Source organism: Cyprinus carpio, chromosome A14, assembly GCF_018340385.1.
Source record: "Cyprinus carpio isolate SPL01 chromosome A14, ASM1834038v1, whole genome shotgun sequence".
Lineage (NCBI taxonomy): Eukaryota > Metazoa > Chordata > Actinopteri > Cypriniformes > Cyprinidae > Cyprinus > Cyprinus carpio.
In genome coordinates, this window is record NC_056585.1 from 5303143 (window position 1) to 5326878 (window position 23736).

The window sequence follows — 23736 nt, forward strand, 5'->3', positions numbered from 1 at the left end:
CAAATAGTGCATATTTAACGCTTGAGGCAGCATGGATAAACTGTGATTCTGAAAGCAGAGGTGAGTGTACTGTCTGATGATACAGCTGTCCTGTTGGCAGATGGTTTGAATCCTCATGTTCCTGCTCCCCCTTGCTGGAGCATTCAGTTTTCTTCAGGCTGACGGCTGTCAGACGAGCAGGAAGCAGAGAGCATTGGTTCTGCTTGATCTGCTGGAGCATGTGTGTCCAATCAGCACATTAAAAGTCTTTCCACACACACAAACTGTCATCTGCCTAAGCCAGTGTTTCCTCACGTATGTGCTAATGCTTCTAATTTGTTTTTATCATGTTTTGCAGCTGGCCCTATCACTTTCCCGCTTTCAAAGCGTCTGGAGTCAACAGTGCTATTCCGAACACATCCCTGTGCTGAAGAGCTGAGCTCTTGTCCTGCTCTCATGTCCTACGTGCTCAGAGACAGAGAAACCTTCTCAAATGCAACCGAAGGCACTTTGAATGCATCTTCTCAAACAAAACAAACTAACTATTGTTACCTTTAATAATGTAGTGCTGTCTGATTGTTTGGGACTGATCTCAGAATAAGTTGGTTCAGTGTGTAAAAGAGAGTTTATGTATGCAATTTTAATTTTTAAATATGGTTAAACTTTGCTGGATAACTACAGTCTGGTTATATGGCAGTAGTGTCAGGATCGTGGAACTGTATTCAAACTTTTATAACATGTTATATCATGTAGTGTAAATATCTATTTATATTTTGCACTTTTTTAACCATTACAATGATAAAGTAGATAAGCCTTTGTTAAGCCTTTCTGTACAGCAACCTTCCAAACACCTTTTTTTTATCACTGTAGTACCATTTAGAGCAGTGTTATTTTAGCTAATTTCCAATGTTTTTTGTTAATAAGATTTTTTTTATAGTTTCAGTTTTAATTGTGATTTTAGTTTTAATCATTTTGTTGTTTTCGTCATCATCATAATCATTAATAATAATAATAATAATACATTTATTTATTTATTTATTTTTAATGTCACTTAACATTTATTTCATTTTAAGTAATGACTTATTTATTATTATTATTATTATTATTATTATTATTATTATTATTATTATTGTTTTAGTTTTGTTAACAGTAATAGCCCTGATTTAGAGAACTAGTAATCTGGATTTTGTAATCTGAAAAAGTGTCCAATCCAATGTTGCTTAGAAAAGAAAAAAAAACTGAAAAAAAAAAACAGCACGAAAGTGAGATGGATTAAATGATGCAGGATATCAAAAGATATGAGATTTCCAAATCCAGATCATTCTGATCCAGGTTTAACTCTTTGAACAACTGGGCTCTGATGATGCTCCTGTCTAAACTCCATGTTTACTGATATTAAAGAATTCACCAATATTAAAGACAAGGCCATGATAGCATTTCATGGCAAATGTTGTAAAAGACAACTGGATGAATTATTGTTAATAAATGTCCAGGTCAAATTTCACTCCAAGTGAAAAAGAGGTTTAAATCAGGCTGACTGCTTTGCCTGTTGTTCTTCACATAGCTCTCTGGAGCACTGGATTTGTTCAGGATCAGTACTGAGTAACATTGATTAACTACATGTACTTACTATATGATAAGGTTAGGATCAGGGTTTGGTTACTTGCATGTAATTATGCATCATTAATTGTTATTTTAATAGTAAGTACATGGTGCTTATTTGTGTAAAATAATGTCACAATGCAAAAAAAAAAAAAAAAAAAAAAGATAAGATGACAAGATGTTCAGCATTGCATATGTGCGTCTAAGGACATACAACAGCTACATCAGCCTGTGTGTGTGTGTGTGTGTGAGAGAGAGAGAGAGAGAGAGAGAGAGGAGTAAAAACACATATATGGAAAGATGCTTGGCAGGTTGCAGTTAGTCACACTCCTGCGTCTCTAATTGAATTAGTGTTGACAGTGCACCACAGGCCGGGCCGTGGACTCTAAACACTCAACGGATGAGGTGGCAGGGGGCATGTGCCCTGAAATCAATTACCTGCACAGGGGCACGGGGCAGTCGAGACATGCAGAACACATCCTGAACATCAGCTCTCAGACGGACAGCAGCATCTGCAGACACCTGACGCCGCTGACCTCACAGAGGAGCTTCCAAGAGCAGCGGCTCTAAATCACCTGATCCTGAGGACGAGGTCTTCCAGCGAGAGCGACACGGATCAGATCAATCAAATAGATAAACGTCACACACAGGAAGCTGACAAGCTCTGGCTAAACTGGTTAAAGAGACTCCTGGGTTCTCAGGAGAAAATCATTTACCTTTTATCCTCAGCGGTTTTAATATAACAAACAGTACAACACTACATTTGCCTGCATTGTACTGTTCAATTCTGGATGTACTTAAACTTACAGTTCAATCAATGTATTAACATACTGACTTTATTACAAACATTATATTTCGGAGCTTGCCCCTTCCCCCAAGTTTTTTTTCTATTTTCTTCTCCATTATCCATCATCAAATTACGTTATTCATTTCTGGTCACAGTCGCCTTTGGCTTATGTCATGTGCTATGTAAAAGTATCATGCCATGACTTTGAACTCCTCAGTCAAACTGCTTAGGGACTATATGATCAACATTATACCCTTTATATGCATCATTTACCAGTGTCTGTGATACACGTCATCAAATACACACCCACATATGTGCAGTATACTAACATGAAGCAATATATACTATATACTAAATCTCAGCTGCTTGATTGTTTATATTGTTGCAAACTGTCAGCTTTATTATAAACAAGCAACATATATAAAGTTGTATATGTAGTACATCCAACTTCATCTGCATACACACAGTACACTCACATAGAGCAAAATATACTATTTGACAAATCTAATCTTCAATCCACCTCTAACCCTGACTGTTAAGGCATGAAACTATAAGGGGTCATGAAACCCTCTGTTTAAGCACTGGCTAGTTCTCACTAGTTTTTAAAAATGCAAAAAAAAAAAAAAATGCTAAAAAAGAAAAAAGTGGTATTTAAAAAAAGTATTTTATGGAGGTTATTTTTTCCTTTTTTTTTTTTTTAGCAAAGCATATTCAGAAACTCATTTTGTGTCATTTTGTGAAGTAAGAAATAGTTAAATGATTACAGAATGTGTGTTCATTTTAAGATTGAGTCTTTTTTTAATTGTCTATTCCTTTGAAAACAAGTTGACTGTGGCACTAGATGTCAATGAACAAAATAAAACATCATAGTTTCAAAGTTGCATGTGTTAACTGTTTAAAAAAAAATGGCACTGGAATCATTATTAATCTCACTAATAATAAATACAACAGAATCAAGATTGTTGTTTTTATAACTGATGGTATGTGCTGCTGGATAGAGAGGTTAATTTGATGAGTTTATTTTTAATATTTTTGGTGATGATTCATAATCTTTTTTATGTCTGTTAAAAGATGGAAAACAGAAACATTTGAGCTAAAATAATAACAGATTTAAATATTTATTTAAACAAGGTTTTTTGCCTTGTAGCGCCATAGCAAGAGATTTGAAGTCGAGGTCAAAGGGACTGTGCCACGAGTACGACTCCAGCATCCCATGCAGCACGCCTCTAAAATGCATGCAAGAGTCATAAAAATCCTCATCTATTATGTGTTTATTTCAGATTATTCTGCTTATAAAACGTTTTATAGTTTGGCAGTTATACAGACAATAACTTTCATTACCCATTTCGTTCCCTGAAGCCCTTGGCAAAAGGATTCCTGTCGATCTTCAGTTTTGTTATCTTAAAAACACCAGAAAATACACTGTCACTCAAACACTTTGGAAAGAAGGAAGGATATATATATTTTTTATACTGCCATGTGGATAATAGCAAAAACAAAATTACATTCTATTTTTTTTTTTTTAACAATGAATGCATCATTTTATTATGTAAGCTACCAATAATTATTTGTACTCTTCAGCACTCTAATGTAGACTTACACTTAACTGCTGTAAACATGGTGTGGAGAGTAAGCAGCATTCTGCATAATGTATTGTTTCAGTGACACGCTATACATTTGAAAAAATTCTGAAACATCTGTTTATTTCAGGTTTTAAATAAAAACACAAGCAAACTCAAATGTCAGACTTTTGGACCTCATTCTATGTCAAATTTTCCAAAGTAAATGCAGAAAGTAAAAACCATTTCCTAATCTGTTTATTTCAGGTTTTAAATAAAAACACGTGACTGTGGTGAAATGAAACCCAGAAATAAACCATGGACCTCATTCTATGTCAAATTTTCCAAAGTAAATGCAGAAAGTAAAAACCATTTCCTATGAACCCCAGATAAACCAGGAGAAGTGTTGAGATGTCACCTGGCAGAGACACCATAGTCTGGAGGGGACTCGTGGTGTATGAAGTGTATTGTTGGCCTGTACTGTACTTGTGCCTGGACTTCAGGATGATCTGAATTCACATTGGACATATTAAGTTTATATATATATATATATAACTGTTATTGTTAATTGTTTTAGTGTGGAGGTAGTCATGTGAAAGAAGGGAACTCACATGGCCTCGGTCATCCATCTCATTGTTGGTGAGTTTGAGATGATCAAAGCTGATGATCTGTCTCATCCAGGTCTGTCCTGAAGACGGCGAGTCCGGGTGGACACACAGATGAGGAGGAACACAGGAATGATCCGTGTTTCCAGCCACCATCCACTGAGAGCTGTGGTACACATACCTGACACAGATGATCAGAACAATAATCCATCATTTGAAGCAACTGTATGTGCATTCATAACTCAGGATTTACCTCATCTCTCACTTAATAATTAATAATGTAATTCACTATGCGTTTATGTGAGTCTACCTGTATCTCTTTGAGTCCACAGGCATGATGTCCATAGCAATGGAGTATTGCTGGTCAGGATCCAGATTGCGCACCTTGACTCGGACCGAGGGGAACATTCTCCTGAGGAGATGATTGATACACAGTCAACACTGACATTATAACATCATTACTGCAGTTTGGCTAGTTACAGGTAAACATACTGAATAGTTAAAACATAAAATAAAGGCTGGCAAGCCGATGCTAGTTGTCAAAAGATTATGAGTCTGGAAAAAAAAAGACTGGGATACGTGATGTGACTTTGAAGATCTAAAAGCTGATTTTTTGCAGTAGTCAAAGAGAGTGGTTTAAGAGAAAAACTGGATATTGTACACTAAATCACATTCTAACATACCTTCATCCTAAAGACAACACAGAAAATAAATGCCTCATTTTAGTGTAATCCAGCCTTAAATATTAATACACCGGAGGTCAACACAAATGTAGGCTAATATTATCACAACTTAGCCATTCACACTCTGACGCTTGTTTCAACACACATTCATCAGATCCAGTTTGTTGGAAAATATAACATTCCCAGGATGAAAACAATTGTTTTTTTCTTATTTTTTTCTTATGATTGGTCACAAGTTGAGTTGTTGTAATATAGTAGCTGTAGTAATATAGTGATTTGCTGCAAGGTTAAACTGTGATTGATTTTTCGGGCTTTTATCATCCACCTCCCAGCTCTGGTGATGATCATCTCTGTGCCGATCTCATGAAAGGTCTTCCACAGCTCAGATCCTTGAAGATCCAGCCGAACTTCCCTCGCAGCTCCAGATCTGCTTGACTCGTTCTTCTTGTCGTTTCACTGATCAAGTCATCAAAATCAAATAGATTACATAAATGGTAATGAAACACAAGTACTACAAACAGTTGTCGAACATTGCTATTTTATATCTCCCTCTCAGATGCTACACTAACCCTGTGTGTCGATGAAAGTTGCTGTCGGTGCATCTCTGTCATGTTCCGAGACGCACTGCAACTTCTCATTCTTCATAGTTTCCACCTTCATCTTTTTGCAACTTTTCCCCGAAGCGTCCGCGGAGAGCATTCTGAGAGGAGATCAGATGAAGAGACGAGAGTCTTCCTCATAGCTTGGAAACAGCTCACATCCTCCTCTTCTTCTGTGTGCTGCTCGCCCTCCTCTGAGCGGGATGTGTTCACCTTTCTCATCCTCTTAAGTCGAACTCCTGGTTCGCAGAGGGGAAAGGAGATGCTCTTGTTCTCAAGCTTTCTGGAACCAATCGGATCTCAGAGGAAGCCACATGTGTGTGGGTGGGTGTTTTTGTTGTAAAGCTTTCTGGAGAGAGAGAGAGAGACTGAGTGTGTGTGTGTGTGTGGTGTGTGGTGTGTGTGTGTGTGTGTGTGTGGCTGTGTGTGTGTGGAGAGAGAGAGAGAGGAGAAACACAGTGTGTGTGTGTGGTGTGTGTGTGTAAAGTCGCGTGTGTGTTTATTCAACAGTGTGTGTTGTGGTAGTAGTATGCACCCATGAGAGAGAGAGAGAGAGTGTGTGTGTGTAGTGTCTGTGTGTGTGTGTGTGAGAGAGAGAGAGAGAGTTACACAGAGCAAAAGCCTTTGTGTGTGCACCGTGTACAGTGAGGGCGCTTAAGAGTGAACTAGTGAGCTTTGGTTGTGTGGTGCTGTGTGGGTGTCAAGCATTCAGTTGTGCGAGCGGTATGGTAGCCGTATAACCTGATGAGGAGGTGTGTGTGTGTTGAAAGACAAACCGTGCGCTGTGTGTGTGAGGAGACACCAAGGATTACAATACGTCCAGTCTTTGACCAATACCGGGTCTTGTCCATAGTTAGTTTGGTTGACCCGCCTTTAAAATAGAGTATTGTGATGAATATTTTGTTCAGACAGTGCTTACATCAACATTCATGTGACATGGCAAGAATGTATTTTTAAGTACTGGACAAAAAAAAAAAAAAAAAAAAAAACACACACATACGTCAAGGAAAGCTTCACAGAAAAAAAATCTCAGTATTGAACCTTTCCATCCTGCAGCTACAGACACACACTGAGCTTGAGGGAGAATTCAGCACTATGTGAGACTGAAGGCATGGATATTCATGCACAGCAGCCAATCAAACATCAGACGTCATGTTTATTCATGAAGGATGTCATAATGGTAAAACAGTATGCAGGTATGCAAACATCAGATGTTATATTTGTTCATGAGGGATAATGCATGGTACATTGTGTGTCATCTCAGTCTTATGTCATGTCTCATGTAATTATTTTTTTTTTAATTCAGTTCAACATTGTCTACATTTACATTTAATCATTTAGCAGACGCTTTTATCCAAAGAGACTTACAAATGAGAACAATAGAAGCAATCAGATCAACAAGAGAACAACAACAGTGTACAAGTGCCATGACAAGTCTCAGTTAGTCTAGTACAGAACACATAGCCTTTGGGATGGCACCACAAGGCGCTGTTCACTTGCAGAGCGTAAACTTCTGGAGGGCGCATAAGATTGAACTAATGAGCTTAGGTATGATGGTGCTGTGAAGAGGGCTGCGGGCGTGGCAGTGTCTTCATTTGTAGTCATCAAGCATCCGTACCTTGAATTTGAATGCAGAGCGGCTACTGGTAGCCAGACAGGCCCATATAACTAGATGAGCACCATACAGACTTTATTAAAGAGGTCTACCCCGGTTACACCATACCTGATTTTACATTGCTCGAAGTCAATTAATGCTGGCTGCAGATCAAGTAAAGTTTTAATTGTTTGTGATTTTAATATCCATGTTGATAATGAAAAAGATGCATTGGGATCAGCATATTATAGACATTATGAACTCCGTATTGGGGTTAGCGTTAGAATAACAAGTACTCAGGACCTGAAAAATGCTCATTGTTGAAATTATGCAGCCAAGTGATGATATCTCAGATGTAATTGAGGTTCATTATTAGTTTTAGTAGAATTTGCAAACTTAGGAGAGGAAGAATTGTATATAAACTTGTTTAAATCATCTACGGAAGGAAAAACCAACAACAAACTGTATGTTAGACCCTATTCTGATAACCATCTAAGCTCTCCTAAAAGAGGTGCTTCCAGAAGTCTTAGATAACTCTTCTGACTATTATTAATTCCTCATTGTTATTAGGATATGTCCCCAAAACCTTCAACACTGGCTGTTATTAAGCCTCTCATCAAAAAAAACACATCTTGACCCCAAAGAACTAGTTAATTATAGACCGATCTCGAATCTCCCTTTTCTGTCCAAGATACTAGAAAAGATAGTATCCTCACAATTATATTCCTTCTTAGACAAAAATGGCATCTGTGAGGATTTCCAGTCAGGATTTAGACCGCATCATAGTACTGAGACTGCTCTCCTTAGAGCTAAAAAATGACCTGCTCTTATCATCTGATTGTGGTTGTATCTCTGTATTAGTGCTATTGGATCTTAGTTCTGCGTTCGACACTATTGACCACAACATTCTTTTGCATAGACTAAACTTTGTTGGCATTAATGGAAGTGCATTAGCATGGTTTAAATCACACTTATATGACCGCCATCAATTCTTAGCAGTGAATGAAGAGGTATCATATCGATCATAAGTGCAGTATGGAGTACCTCAAGGCTAAGTACTAGGGCCGTTAATCTTCACACTTTACATGTTACCCTTGGGAAATATCATCAGGAAACACGGTGTTAGCTTTCACTGTTATGCTGATGATACTCAGCTCTATATTTCTTCGTGGCCTGGCAAAACATACCAATTTGAAAAATTAACGGAATGCATAGTCGATATAAAAAAATGGATGACGACTAATTTTTTACTGCTATATTCTGAAAAAAAAAAACAGAGGTGTTAATTATAGGACCTAAAAACTCTGCATGTAAAAACCTAGAACGCTGTCTAAGACTTGATGGCTGCTCTGTCAATTCTTTGTCATCAGTTAGGAACCTATGTGTGCTATTTGATAGCAATCTTTCCTTAGAAAGCCACGTTTCTAGTATTTGTAAAACTAAATTTTTCCATCTCAAAAATATATCTAAATTACGTCCTATGCTCTCAATGTCAAATGCAGAAATGTTAATCCATGCGTTTATGACCTCAAGGTTAGACTATTGTAATGCTTTATTGGGTGGTTGTTCTGCACGCTTAATAAACAAACTCCAGTTAGTCCAAAATGCAGCAGCTAGAGTTCTTACTAGAACCAGGAAGTATGACCATATCAACACTGGTTCTGTCAACACTGCACTGGCTCCCTATCAAACATCGTATAGATTTTAAAATCTTGCTTATTACTTATAAAGCCCTGAATGGTTTTAGCACCTCAGTATTTGAACGAGCTCTTGTTACATTACAGTCCTCCACGTCCGCTGCGTTCTCCAAAACTCAGGCAATTTGATAATACCTAGAATATCAAAATCAACTGTGAGCGGCAGATCCTTTTCCTAATTAGTGCCTAAAATCTGGAACAACCTACATAACATTGTTCGGGAGGCAGACACACTCTTGCAGTTTAAATCTAGATTAAAGACCCATCTCTTTAACCTGGCTTACACATAACACACTAATACGCTTCTAATATCAAAATCCGTTAAAGGATTTTTAGGCTGCATTAATTAGGTAAACCAGAACCGGGAACACTTCCCATCAAACCCGATGTACTTGCTACATCGTTAGAAGAATGGCATCTACGCTAATATTTTGGATGGATTTTAATATCCATATTGATAATGAAAAAGATGCATTGGGATCAGCACTTATAGACATTCTGAACTCTATTGGGGTTAGACAACACGTCTCAGTCATTGTCGAAATCATACTCTAGATTTAATACTGTCACATGGAATTGATGATGGTGGTGTTAAAATTATGCAGCCAAGCGATGATATCTCAGATCATTATTTAGTTTTCTGCAAACTTCAAATAGCTAAAACTGTAAATTCTACATATTTTTAAAAGTATGGTAGAACCATCACTTCTACCACAAAAGACTGCTTTGTAAGTAATCTTCCTGATGTGTATGGTTTCCTTAGCATATCCAAAACCTCAAAACAACATGTAACAGAAACTATGGACTCTCTCTTTTCTAGCATTTTAAATACAGTTGCTCCTTTGCGCTTAAGGAAGGTTAAGGAAAACAGTCTGACACCATGGTATAATGAGCACACTCGCACCCTAAAGAGAGCAGCCTGGAAAATGGAGTGCAACTGGAGGAAAACAAAACAAGAGGTATTTCGTATTGCTTGGCAGGAAAGTAATATATCCTACAGAAAAGCATTACAAACTGCTAGATCTGATTACTTTTTGTCTCTTTTAGAAGAAAACAAACATAACCCCAGGTATTTATTCAATACAGTGGATAAATTAACGAAAAATAAAGCATCAACAAGTGTTGACATTTCCCAACATCACAGCAGTAATGACTTTTTGAACTACTTTACTTCTAAGATCGATACTATTAGAGATAAAATTGTATCCATGCAGCCGTCAACTATAGTATCACATCAGACAGTGCACTATAGATCCCCCGAGGAACAGTTCCACTCATTCTCTACTATAGGAGAGGAAGAATTGTATAAACTTGTTAAGTCATCTAAACCAACAACATGTATGTTAGATCCTATTCCATCTAAGCTCCTAAAAGAGGTGCTTCCAGAAGTCATACTTGCTACATCGTTAGAAGAATGGCATCTACGCTAATATTAGCCTGTTTCTCTCTTATTCCGAGGTCACCGTAGCCACCAGATCCAGTCTGTATCCAAGTCAGAGGGTCACTGCAGTCACCCAGATCCAGTACATGTATCCAGACCAGATGTTGGATCAGCACCTAGAAAGGACCTCTACAGCCCTGAAAGACAGCGGAGACCAGGACAACTAGAGCCCCAGAGACAGATCCCCTGTAATGACCTTGTCTCAGACGACCAAGACCAGGGGCACGACAAGACCACAGGAAACAGATGATTCTTCTGCACAATCTGACTTTGCTGCAGCCTGGAATTGAACTGCTGGTTTCGTCTGGCCAGAAGAGAACTGGCCCCCCGACTGAGCCTGGTTTCAAGGTTTTTTCTCCATTCTGTCACCGATGGAGTTTTGGTTCCTTGCCTCTGGCTTGCTTAGTTGGGGACACTTCATTTACAGCAATATCGTTGACTTGATTGCAAATGATTGCACAGATACTATTTAAACTGAACTGAGCTGAATGATGACATCACTGAATTCAATGATGAAGTACTTTTAACTGTCATTTTGCATTATTGACACTGTTTTCCTAATTAATGTTGTTCAGTTGCTTTGACACAATTTGTTTTGTATAAAGCGCTATATAAATAAAGGTGACTTGACTTAGTAGTTAAATCAGTAAAGCAATCTGCAGTAAATTAAAGAAAGGATTAATATGAGGGTAAATATAGAGATAAATTTGCTTTAAATAGTATTACACTTTCAAACACTTCTTTTTCATGATTGATTGATTGAACGTTTTCCCACCAAAGTGGACATTTATATAAAATAATATGTAATGCCATGTACTACTAATCACTAGATGCCTGTATAGCCTTGTATGCACCAAAAACGGACAGAGCCCAAACGCTGAGTGCAATTAAGAGTTTATTCAGTCCTCAGTGAAAACAAAACAGATTAGCCTCTTCAGATGACCGAGTCATGTGTACAAAATGACAGACATGATACAAGAAAAAGCAGACCTGTTAATACAATGAAAATACAGACCTGAACTGTGACACTAACTCAGACCCTAAAAGGGCAAATGGGAGTTTATTTGAAAGAACATTTGCAATAGGATTAGAAGATGGTTGTAGGAGCCAAAAATGTAATGATTTGACCTCTAGAGGGCGATGTGCACTGTGGTGAGTGGATGAAAGTCACCGTATTAACCTTTGAGGTTGTACTGGATAGGTACAGGTGGCAGGAACATATAGTTTGTATCATAGCTCCACATGCTTTTACATGTTGTTTGTTTGTTAAATCAATCAGTCAAGAAACAGACATTGCTTTGTGGACATTGTTTATATCAATCTATGAATTAAGAATAATTTACCACCCTGCCATGGCTTAAAGGTGCCATGTGTAAAAATTGAGGTAAAAATATCCAAAAATTGACCTACACGCATCAAAAGAATGAGAAGAAATAAGGGCGATGATGTCATTAAAAAAAATGTCAAGTTATAGTGCCTGCAGAGATATCAAACCTTAATTAGCATTAGCATTACTAGCCACGGGCCCGACAGGTGCCGTAATACCAGTTTCGGCCATGGGAGGCGGTATGCGGGGCAATATACCCACCAGCCAACCTGCAATACACGAATAACTCGGCACGGCTTGTGGGCGTACTGAAACCTGATGTCAAGCAACCCGCGCTCGGAATCCACAAATCAAATCCGATAAGAAAAGGAGCCGAAACAGAGTAAACATCGGCACTGCTTTCCATCGCTGGAGACAACTGATGGACTTGAAAGAAATGAGCTTCGACTCCGAACTTGCAACATTTCTTTTGGATTGGTAAGTAAGATGCTGTTAGTATTTCGCTAGAATTTTGTTTTATATGTTTGCGTATTTTTTTCGAGAAGTTATAACATAGAAATGTATCGAAGGCTGTTCGATGGCTAACCGTAGCTGCGTTTGATAGTTAGCTAGCTATAACTTACCTACAGATCCGATCCGGTTTTCACCTGTTATCTACAAAAGCCCGTCTCTACCAAGCTGATGCTAAAATGTAACACATACCTAAGAAGCTTGAAATGTCTTCGATGATAATGAACCCGAGAGAGAGAGAGAGAGAGAGAGAGAGAGAGAGAGAGAGAGCGAGAGAGAGCGCCCCGGCCGCGCGCGCACTCACTCACTGTATTCAGAGTGGTCAAGTTTTTGAAAGCGTGTGAAAAGAGTCAATTGCGTGTGTCTCACGGTGAATGCTTGAGAGTTGGCAGCTCTGGTTACGTTGGTTGGCGCTAGCTTGGTCAACATCAGCTGTCTGATGTTGACCAATGATGTTGACAGAATGCTGTCTGTCAAATTAATTTAATTCAAATAATATGTATATACAACTCAAAATGTAATATGAACAAAACGAATATGAACATATTCACTGGTAAGGTAAAGGGGAGTAGCTTGAAGATGTCATGTTTCAAAATCACTTGACATCACCCAACGTTCCTCTGGAGGCCAAAACGTCCTCTTAGGCTTCGGCTATGGTTCTAGGGTTGTTGTGAAGGTAGGGGCGGAGCATAGAGACTATGCCGTTTCTCGTTTGTTACTCTAGAGTAGACCAATTCACTTTTTATTGAGGCAATATTGCCCCCATCTGGTATGGAATGTGGAGTATGACTTGATTTTTTTGCCAGACATTACACATGGCTCCTTTAAAGGCAATATAATGGTATTCCAGCATTTAGAAGGCATTGTGTTAGAACAGTAAATTGTTCAAATTAGTGAAAATTAATTTTTTAAAATTTTAAAGACACATGGAATCAATAAAAATGGTTGCAAAGAAGTCCCTTCACATGAACTATAAGTGGACTGTACTGAACCGACTGTATTGGGCAGGTTCAAGGTTCATCCCCTTAACTCCTCCAAATTATTAAGCATCCTTAAAAATGCCAGAGGCTTGCCGCGCTGTTCTACATCAGAGTGGTGGAGTGGGCTTGTGATTTTAAATACCCAGCAGGAAGCTGATGGAGTCCACAGGAAGTGGATATTTAGAGGATGGGTGTAATGGGGCATGCTGTGGTTGGGTGTACATTTCTGGCTCTTGGGTATCATAAATCATGGTCATAATGTTTCTTTTTAGTCTAGTCATGTGTCATGTCATGATTTCCTCAGCTACCCAGTAGAATGAATTGTTTTTTGAACTATGTTTGCCATTTGCTTCAAGACAGTCAAATTCTAAAGTTTCTTGGCTCTTGCAGTTTTTTTTTTATGATCGCTATGGCATTTTTTCCAATACTTTTAAAATTTTTCCTTAACTCTTAACACACCTAAAACTCACAATTGGCAAAATGGTTAATTTCATGCTCAAAATTATGCATTGTAAACAAAACTCCAACACTAATTTTCAAAATGCAGTAATACATTAACACATTACACTATGACTACCAAAACACTGCAAACATGTCTCCAAATCACATAATTATTCAAAAACACTAACACATGCTCTCTTCCAACAGGAGCATTTAGTCCATCATAGAACAAAAAAACATCAGATGGAATTACAGAAACTATATTATTTTATATGCCTTAGGCCTGCTCTTATACAATAGACCAGCTTACATGTAAATGTGGGCCCTGCATTGTTTTTATTTGGGCTACTTGGGTACCAAATGGGCATGATTCCAATATGGGCGAAAATAAGTTGGCCCCATGTATGGGCCATAGTTCAGTCATTAATCAGTCATTATTAATGGGAAATAAGTGCATGGTCTAAAAAAGAGCAACACATATGAGTCTCCCATGGGCTAACACAATCATTCCCATATTGGTTGCCCACATGGGCCCAAGATATATCCCACATACTGTATACACCGATCACTGATTAACCATTAAGACTGGTTGGATTAAATTATAAACAAACATTACATTTTAACTGAACAAGAAGAGAGGCAAATTAAAAGTTTGGTAGTAAGAGGTTTTTGTTTTGTTTTGTTTTTTTACTCACACAATTGAAAACATAATGAAGAGTTTAAATTTTTTTTATTTTTTATGATATTTTGTGATAATAGTACTGTTTTGAAATAAAAATATAATTTGAATATACAGGTCCTTCTCAAAAAATTAGCATATTGTGAAAAAGTTCATTATTTTCCATAATGTAATGATAAAAATTAAACTTTCATATATTTTAGATTCATTGCACACCAACTGAAATATTTTTGCACCAAAGCAATTAAAAAAAAAAATGATTGTACAATCAACTACACAGTGAATCTATCGGTATCTAGTATGTGTGTGTGATCTAAATTAATGTTTCTATGGTATTTCATGATGATAAATGAGTTCTATGAACTAATGGTTCAGCAAGGTCGAGGTTTCTTTGGGATATGAAAGTTACACGTGTGACTGGTGTGAGTTTAGTGAAACGTGACATCAATGTTCTGATTTAGTGCCAAAGTGACTGTAAGCAAATGAATCAGATGTGATGGAGACAGATGACAGCTAACTGTCACATCAAATACACGCATTGTACATTAAAGTAAGCCATGTGATACTGTAAACACTGGCCTTATTATGGTAGAGACTGGTAGAGAAATTACTGGAATACATGTAACAATAATCTGATGTGAAAAGTATGTACAGCTGTAATGAAAGCATGAGCTCAGGATTTGAAAGAATGGCAAGTGGTTATCAGTTTGGAATTTTGAAAATGTATACCTCACACAATGAAAATATTGTGAAAAAACTGCAGTAGCAATAGGTAGCCTCATGTTTGTTTGTTTTTTCTTCTCTATTGTTTTAGTAATTTCCCCTTAAAAATAGAAAAATATCTCTATAAGCACATGAAGGATACTTGAGGCAAAACATGCAGTATAAAATATACACATAAATCATTTAGTAAAGATAATGAAAAAAAAAAAAACTGTCAAAAAATAACTAAAAATAATATTTAAAAATACAAAAATGCAAACTAACATTGCCAACATATCTTTAAAAAATAAACAAATCATGAAAATGTATGGGCGTATTAAGGGACTTGAGTTAAGTATCAGGGTTTCTGCAAGTTTTATGAAGGTAAATTTAAGAGTTTTTAAGACCTTTTTTGCAAGATCTAATTAAAGAAAAAAATTAGAAAAAAACTGAAGGAAGCGTGTTCTCTAAATGTAAATGTCTAAGGAGAGCACAATGAGCTGTGATAGCACTTTAAAGTTGGAAAATATGAATATCAATACTTTTTCATTCATTATATCCCCCAAAAAAACCATGTAACTAAAAAATAAATAACTTTTACTGTACCTGATCACATATATGTTTTACTGTATTCTGATCACACTGCACAAAAGTAATGTTCTTCCGCAGTATTCTTGTCTTGTTTTCTAGTTCAAATGTCTAAAATTGTATTATTATTAAGATAAATGCAAAAAAAATTCACGTCTTGTTTTCTTAGAAATGTATAAAAAAGCAGTAATTTATGATTAAAAAAAGAGTACAAATACCTGACAGTGTGCTCAGAAAAATAAACTTCATCCAAATCAAAACCAAGATTTCATAAATAAATTTAAGGATGTTTATATATTTGTATTGGAAAACAAGACAGAAATATTTACATAGATATTAAATTATATTTTTCGATTATTTTCAGTTATCTAGTTACTTTTATTATACTCTTTTTGCAGTGCATGAAACATTTAACACCATACCTTTATGAATGCAAGACTTTCTGCTCCGAATGAAAACCTTTTAAGGCATTCATTTGTGAAAGGTAAAATTCAGACTTCTTAAGACTTGCACAAACCCTGAATATATGCGCACGTATTAAATGTAACTTGAACCGCAGACATAATCAAGAACATTTAAGCATAAACATAACAAAAACTGCATGCTTAAACATTAGAAGAATGATTAACTGCCAAATCTTGACAACTCAAATCAACTTTGCTCGTCTATTTGGACGACTGCAGAAATGCTTTCTTTTCAGTTTGAACAGTTCAATCAATAAGATGGACTTTCGCGTGGACAAATGATTCATCACATTCATCTCATCACATCATTTAATGGGTGCAAAGAAAGAAAGAACCAACAAGAAAAACTCAATCATCAGAAAGTGCAGGAGTTCATCAGCTCCGCTCGTGCGGCTTCTCTTCATTACATCTGTGTTTTCTTAGACAGCGCTTCTGCTTCCTGTGAAGAAACACACAGAAACCCATCCATTTAGTTCAAATTCAGTGAGAAGAGCTAGACTAGAGCATGTGTGTTCAACATCAGATGGGACATTAGCACTACATTCTCAGAGTAGACACACACGGGACACACGCGCTGCGAATAAAGGAGCCTTTATGTCCCTCAGACACCTACCTTTGAGCCTGGAGGCGCCGTCAAGCCCAGAAACGCGTACACAGCATTGTCCTCTCGGGCATAGAAGAACGCCTCGTAGTTCTGGAGCACAGAAGCAAAAGAAAGCACTGCTCAGATCTTACGGTCTGTTTTTGAGTCGGTTTGAATCAGTCAAAACACAAGACACCAGTTTAAATGATACTGGTAAAAAATACCTGTACAGAACCGTGTCCAGCTCAACGAAAACAGACCGAAATAGACTGATTTTGATTGCTTTTAAAGTATTAGAATAATTAAAATTACATGTACGTGTCCGTGTCAAGGTAAACTATTAGAATTGATTGAGATCGTTTTTTTCCATGGTGGGTATGTTAAATGAATTTTTTTTTTAGTGAAATAAAATTCTAGCATCATTTATTCAGCCTCATGTCTTTCTTAACTTACATAGTTTTCTTTTTACTGGGAAATACAAAAGAAGATATTATGAAGAATGTTTCAGTTGTTTCTGTTTATATTATTAAAGTCAGTGGGAGCCAAAACTTTCATTACGACCAAAATGTTATTTCATGATATAAGTTTTATTTTATGGAATGTATAGTTATTGTAATATAATTATTTTTGTAATTTTATTTAATTTTTGTTACTGAACATAATAATAAAGAAGCAAATTAGATAGGTCTTTCTAACAGTAGTATTCAATTACAAAATACTACAGAAATTAAATAATCTAATGTAAAAATACAACTGCACAGTCTTCACTGTATGAATTAAATATAGTGACCCTTATGAAAGCTACTAATTCACTCAAGGACAGTGTGTAATTTTCTCTCTTTTTAATTTTATTAGATCAAAACAGGAACTAAAACAGAGTGTTTCAGGCAGAGAGTACAAAGAGCGGCTGCAGAGGTGTGCAGTATGAGAGAAAATATGGTGTTTTCTAATCACCCCAAAAATTATGAACTTGTATATGAGCATAATATGGCAACTTTAACTAAGAGAATATACTGCAGCAGATATATATTAGGCTGCTGCCACTTTAGGACCTGATGCACAGATACAAAGTCATTGTGTTATTTCAGAAGACATAATATACCAGTCTAGTAATATAGATTACTTTTACGCTACCTTTATGTCCTTTTTGGAGCTTGAAAGTTAATATGGACAAAAACAGCTGAATTAAAATATAGAATTTTCTACTCTAAAGAAGAAAGTAAATCTTTTTGGCTTTTATTATTACTTAATATTCCATAATGTTTGCTTTATGTAGTGTGTGAGCACTGCCCAGCGCATAATATCTGTCATGAGTACAAACCCCACAGTATCTGTCCTCGTTGAAGATCTGAGGAGGTAGAGGGTTCCCTGTCGCTGGTCGGAAATCCTCAGGGACATGTTCTCGCATCCACTTCCTGTTGTCTTCATCAGCTGCGATGTCACATTCCTCAAAATCAATCTTATTGGCCGCTAAGAAGCTCATGACATCCTGCTGCTGTTTCTTGATCTGAGGGAAACAGAAGATTAAATCGCACATTAAAATCAATGGACACTAAATCTGACGTCCTCAAAATGAGGGCATTTCATGTGTGAAAGCATTATTATTACAGTGGACTTCACATGTATCAAGTTTTGTGAGTATCAGTTTTTGTTGAGTTACAGCCTTTTTGGAAAAATAAGGATATAACCACAACTATTGTTCTGGGAAAGGCTTCAAGTAAAGTGTTAACAACATTTTTTTTTTATTATGAATCTCAAATACAGACACTCCTGGCAAGGGTTCAAATATGCAGAAGATGTTGAAAAAAGAGAAGAATGCTGGAGAGAGCTGGAGGACAAACAGGAGACTCATGAACAACTATTACAGACCATAGACTGTATAAAAACATGGGCGTAGTGTTCGTGACGTCACCCATAGGTCTCCGAAGAGCGTTTTTGAAGCCAAAAGTAGGCAGAGCCGGCCATCGCCATCTTGGCAGCACGTCACCACGTGTCACTCCCGTATAATAGAAAATGGGCAAAAAGGAGGGAGCTGGTTGCTGAAACCACGCCCACCTAGCTCAATGATGGTGACATCAGCGCAATCCACCTGCCACTCAAGTGGCCACACCCTTAATTATGCAGAACTTTAATGCTTAATATAATTTAAACGGATGAGTTATAAAATAATTCACCCCCCTCACAGTTGTCATCATGAAGGGCAAAATTAGCTATATAGACCAAAATCATTTTTTGAACCAGGCTGTAAACGTTTTTTTTTTTCGGCTGTAAATTTGGGCATTTTAACATGGGAAGTCTATGGGATTGACAACCTTTTGCAGCCAGCCTCATGCGGCCAGTCGATGAATTACAGTTTAAGTCACTTCCTTATGGGCTTCACGAGAGAGAGCGGGAGGTTGCCGCTTGTTGCAGACGCACAAAAAAAGTTGTGGAACATCCAGATGACAACATAGTATTAAAGGTGCTATAGAATGCATTGATACAATATTTTCAATTGTTCTCTGATGTCCCCAGAGTGTGTATGTGAAGTTTTATCTCAAAATACCCCACGGATAATTTGTTGTTGGTTGTTGTGTTTGTGTATTTAAGTGTATGTGAATAAACGCGCTGTTTTTTATGTTTGTGTTCCCCTTTAAATGAAAATGAGCTGGTGCTCCCGCCTCCCTTCTCAGATGAGTGCGGAGCTTCAAGAGCTCATGCTCGCCAGCATACCAGTGTTACGGTTTAACTGGTGGAGACCGTGTTACTGACCTCACATTGCTTCCAAATGCAGTTTTTAACTACCACTTTCCTATTTACTGGTAGCACATGAAGGCAGCATTAGTGAAAACAGGCAGAGACAATGGTAGCTTTAGCAACATTAGCCTTACCGAGAGCCAAGAAGCTCTTTTGGAAAACAAAATATGATGCGTGATGTTCACTTTGTCTGGAGTCTGGACGTTTGCGCACAAATTGTTGTTATTGATCCCTCTTTCAGAAGCAATCTCTGCACAACTCCAGCTGAACTGACCCTTGTCTGGTGTAAAATGTTAGCACAAACATTTTTTTTTTTTTTTCGGGACATTTCCTTCAAAAATGAAAGTTAACCACCGTGTCCTCAGCGGTGTATGGAGACTCTTATGTTCGTTGGTGCATCCCAACACACAACACTTTTAATGGCTCTTTGGCGCTGACATTGTACCTCCAGCAGCTACAGCAAGAAAACAGTAATGGCGGACTGGTGCTTCTCACTCAGGGCTGTGTATATGCTAATAGGGCAGAGAGAGTTAATACTCGACTTTCCCCGAGTATGACTTTCTCACTGTTAGAAATCTGGAACTGCTTGTGTGGAGAGATTGATTATGATTTATTGGGATTATAAAACAATGAGTGGATTTTTACCATTATAGGCTGGTCACACACTGCGGCCACACAACCGTGTTCAAACACCTTATAAAAGTAATTTTTGCATTCTATGGCACCTTTAAGAATCAAGACTATGCTAACTTTTTTTTTTAAAGGGGTGATGACATGAGAAACCAAATTTGCCTTGATCTTCTGGCATCCAACAGGTCTTTATACCATTAAAACTTCCTGCAAGTTTCATAGCTTAAGACGTCCTCCCCAGTATAAAAGAAGCATTTATTTAATCAAGCTCCAAATATGGCTTGTTGTGGATCCTATGGGGCAAGGTGACATCACCTAGCACCAGTCGTTTGCATTATGACCACCTCCAGAGCAAGACAACTACTCCTAATTGTGCATCATGACATCGTGTCACACCCACAGGTGTTCAGTTGAAGTGAAGAAGTAGTTGTTTACACTAAGATTGTGATGTCACACAGATGTGCCATTCCTGGCTGTGGAAAAAACAACATGTTTGAATACGCTACCAAAGAATCCAGACATCAGGGGAAAATGGATTCAGTCACGTCAGTGTTAATTTACACGTATTAACTACATTTCACAGATGACTGTTTTGATAACAAATCGCAGTATGATGCTGGCTTTGACAGAAGACTTTTGCTCAAAGATCAGGCTGTGCCGACTATTCTTGACCTAACAATGATGCCACAGACTGCAAGTAATGTATTACAAGTAAAAACTACTTTTTAAAACGTTAATTGCAGTTTAATTCATAATGAATAATCACAGTGTTTTTACTTAGTTTACTTGCATATTTTTTTTAGAGTCCGTCATGTTCAGGCTCCATGTTAAAAGATGTAGCCTGTCAAACTGATGTTAGCCAATCATAACAGTGGGAGGTTACACTGAACACTGAACAGTGGGCGGTTACACCCCCCCCCCCAAAAAAAAAGGAGTGTTTTTTTAGTAGGATGATGAGAAGGGTGGTGGAAGGTGGTAAATAAATTTTTTTTTTTGTAAAAACTACAGTAATATTATAATTACACCTAAGGGAACATAAAAAAACCATGTCATGACCCCTTTAATTCAGCTATTATTTTGTCTTGTAAACTGCATCTTTTATGTGAATTAGCTTATTCAGGTCAGTACTACACAAAAAAGTCTTGATTTTTAGAGATGTTGTGTTGAGTGTACGAGACTCGGGGACGCCCAAACACCTCACATCATTGAGAAAAGGCCAAAGAAATTGGCAAGCAAAATTTGGATAGCTACATAGGTACATCCCAGTACAAATAGGCCAGTGCAGCATTTACTCACTTTTTCTGAGGAGTCGAGAAGCGTTTCAACCCACTCAGAGGCAGTTTAGATTTGTGGCATAAGGGACACAATGTCTCCGTTCCCTCCACAAGGGAACGAGGGTTACCATACACAACCGAGACGTTAAAAGACCGTGTCGATTTAAAAAGAAAAAAAGAAAAAAAAAGTTTGAAAAACGCTTAAAAAATTTTGGAAAACCACTGTTCTAGTGTAATTTGCCAAACAGTGCAACCAAACAGTATCAAACAGTATGACACCAAACTGTCTATAAAGCACTAATTTTTCTAAAGAAACACTGTCTGACAGCAAACACCTTTGGACACCCTCAAGATCCATTTCCTTTAGAGTTCAGTGTCTCGTTTACAATATGATTTTCTTATTACGATTTGTATGCTCCACAAATCAGCCTGAATGGGTCAGTTTGGGGGGAACAGAAGAACTAGAAATTCAAGCAATGTTTCCCAACCCTGTTTTTGGAATCAAATGGAATTTTTTGTATCTCACATTTTAAGTCTCCATTATCAGCACCATATTTAATTTTTGACAGGAATGCAAACGAGGCTGTGAGGGACTGAAGTACAGTGCGTTCAATAGACTGTACTGTGGTTGAAACACATACTGATTGTTCAGCTGATGAAACACCTCAGAGACACTGGCTGCTTGTTCATCATGTAACACGAAAACTGTGTCAGCACAGAAAGAAATCAGAAGATTTATTTGCAATGACTCATTTCAGAAGAAAAACACTTGCAACTGGTGGCTGAAGTATGGACAAGTCAGGAGCATCATTCCAGTGTTACATAACTAACAGTGTGTGGAGGACAACGGTATTCTCTAACTCAGGGGTGTCAAACTCAATTCCTGCAGGGCCGGAGCCCTGCATAGTTTAGATTCAACCCTAGTTAAACACACCTGATCCAACTAATCAAGTCCTTCAGGCTTATTGCAAGCAACATGGTATGTGTGTTGAAGCAGGGTTGGAACAAAACTCTGCGGGTCTCCGGCCCTCCAGGAATTTTGAAAGTTTGACACTCCTGCTCTAACTCACCAAATTAGGAAGAGTTTGAGCCAAATGAGCTGCTGGAAGAAGAGCTCCCTCTGCCCTGGCCATCTAAACATGCAAATACTGCTATTTAACTAGTCAACAGTTAGGATGCAAATAAAACATACTCAGCTAACCTGTCATGGCCATTCTGAGTCTGTTCTTATGCAGTTCCCAGTCCAGTTAAATGCACCTGTTTTTTTTTTATTGTTAAGTCTTGAGCAGAAGTGGTATTTTCCAGCACACTGCTGTCAGAGGAAGCGGTTACATTAACTGTCAACTTCAACACCATATTTAGAGTTTACAGTGACTGTGTTTCTGTGTGAAATTTGCATGAGAACAAAAGACTACTGTAGTCTCCAGCAGTAGTGCTGACATTGCATTTGTTAATCAATGTTTTCAAACTAACTATAATAAAAACACAACCAAGCATTTCCACGATTATCATAATTTCCGCAAAAATGTCACAGTATTTAATGTCTCAGTTATTGTTGTTACTACACTAAAACTCTGGTAATTTGATATGCGTCAGCAAAGACATCATAAAAATAATTAAAATGACAATAATTGCGCACTCTTCTTGCACTGTTTGACTGTATAAAGACTTCGCTGTTGTAACAGTTAGTCGTTTTCCTAGGGATGTCTGGTTCCAGTCGCACGTGAGGTTCTTACCGATGTCGATCCGGAGGAGCTCGCGATGTAAACTTTAATCACCATGATGACAGATTGTCCTCGGGTCTCACAGAGCAGAAACAGCGATCAGACTCGGTGAGGATCTGAGTTTTGTCCCGTCTCTCGCTCTCTCCTCCTCAGTCCCCGCCTCTGCCGAACTCTCGAACTCTTCCTGCTTCATCAGAAACAGCCGAGCTGAGAATCACAGACGGGCTTCTGATGAAACACGCGCAGCTCTCTCAAAACAACTTCTAGCAATACGTTTACAGCGGTTCTGACTGTATGCACTCTAGAAATGAAGTTTAATTTATCGGCATTATATGCGAGCGTTATCATGATGAACACTTTCCTTGAGTTCATGGAGTTTTAGTGGAAATGCAGTTTCGTGTAACATCAGTAACTGTGGCACAGATCTGTGTATGAATGGTTGTTGCAGCTCTGCGGGCTGTTGACACATACTAACCCCCCGCCCCCTCTTTTTTATAATAATCTGTCATCTGCAGGCTTGCGAAACAAACCCTAAAACCCGACTCGACTATA

General features: G+C 37.7%; 2 protein-coding genes across 2 annotated transcripts; both read right to left on the reverse strand.

Moving 5' to 3' along the window:
* Positions 1-3439: 3439 nt before the first annotated feature.
* On the reverse strand, positions 3440-6036 carry LOC109060648 (T-box transcription factor TBX22-like). Its single transcript, XM_042769657.1, is given in 8 exon segments — positions 3440-3594; positions 3710-3840; positions 4351-4407; positions 4410-4436; positions 4539-4713; positions 4843-4944; positions 5541-5668; positions 5974-6036. Coding segments are annotated over 8 exon segments (816 nt in total). The 3' UTR covers positions 3440-3461.
* A 10492-nt stretch (positions 6037-16528) lies between these two features.
* Positions 16529-23588, reverse strand: LOC109061387 (SH3 domain-binding glutamic acid-rich-like protein). Its single transcript, XM_019078497.2, has 4 exons — positions 23197-23588; positions 18142-18327; positions 16851-16931; positions 16529-16676 (listed from the first exon to the last, which is right to left on the reverse strand). The coding sequence occupies exons 1-4, from the start codon at positions 23239-23241 to the stop codon at positions 16641-16643; spliced, it is 348 nt and encodes a 115-aa protein (XP_018934042.2). The 5' UTR covers positions 23242-23588; the 3' UTR covers positions 16529-16640.
* Between the last annotated feature and the right edge of the window lie 148 nt (positions 23589-23736).

Bases quoted from the DNA above. Each gene is read 5' to 3' on its own strand.
- LOC109061387 (XM_019078497.2), bottom strand. From the start codon at position 23,241: ATGGTGATTAAAGTTTACATCGCGAGCTCCTCCGGATCGACATCG. The intron at 16,932-18,141 runs GTTTGTACTCAT...TCTGTGCTCCAG, and splicing joins ACGAGGACAGATACTGTGGG to AACTACGAGGCGTTCTTCTA. The intron at 16,677-16,850 runs GTAGGTGTCTGA...GTTTCTTCACAG, and splicing joins CGGCGCCTCCAGGCTCAAAG to GAAGCAGAAGCGCTGTCTAA.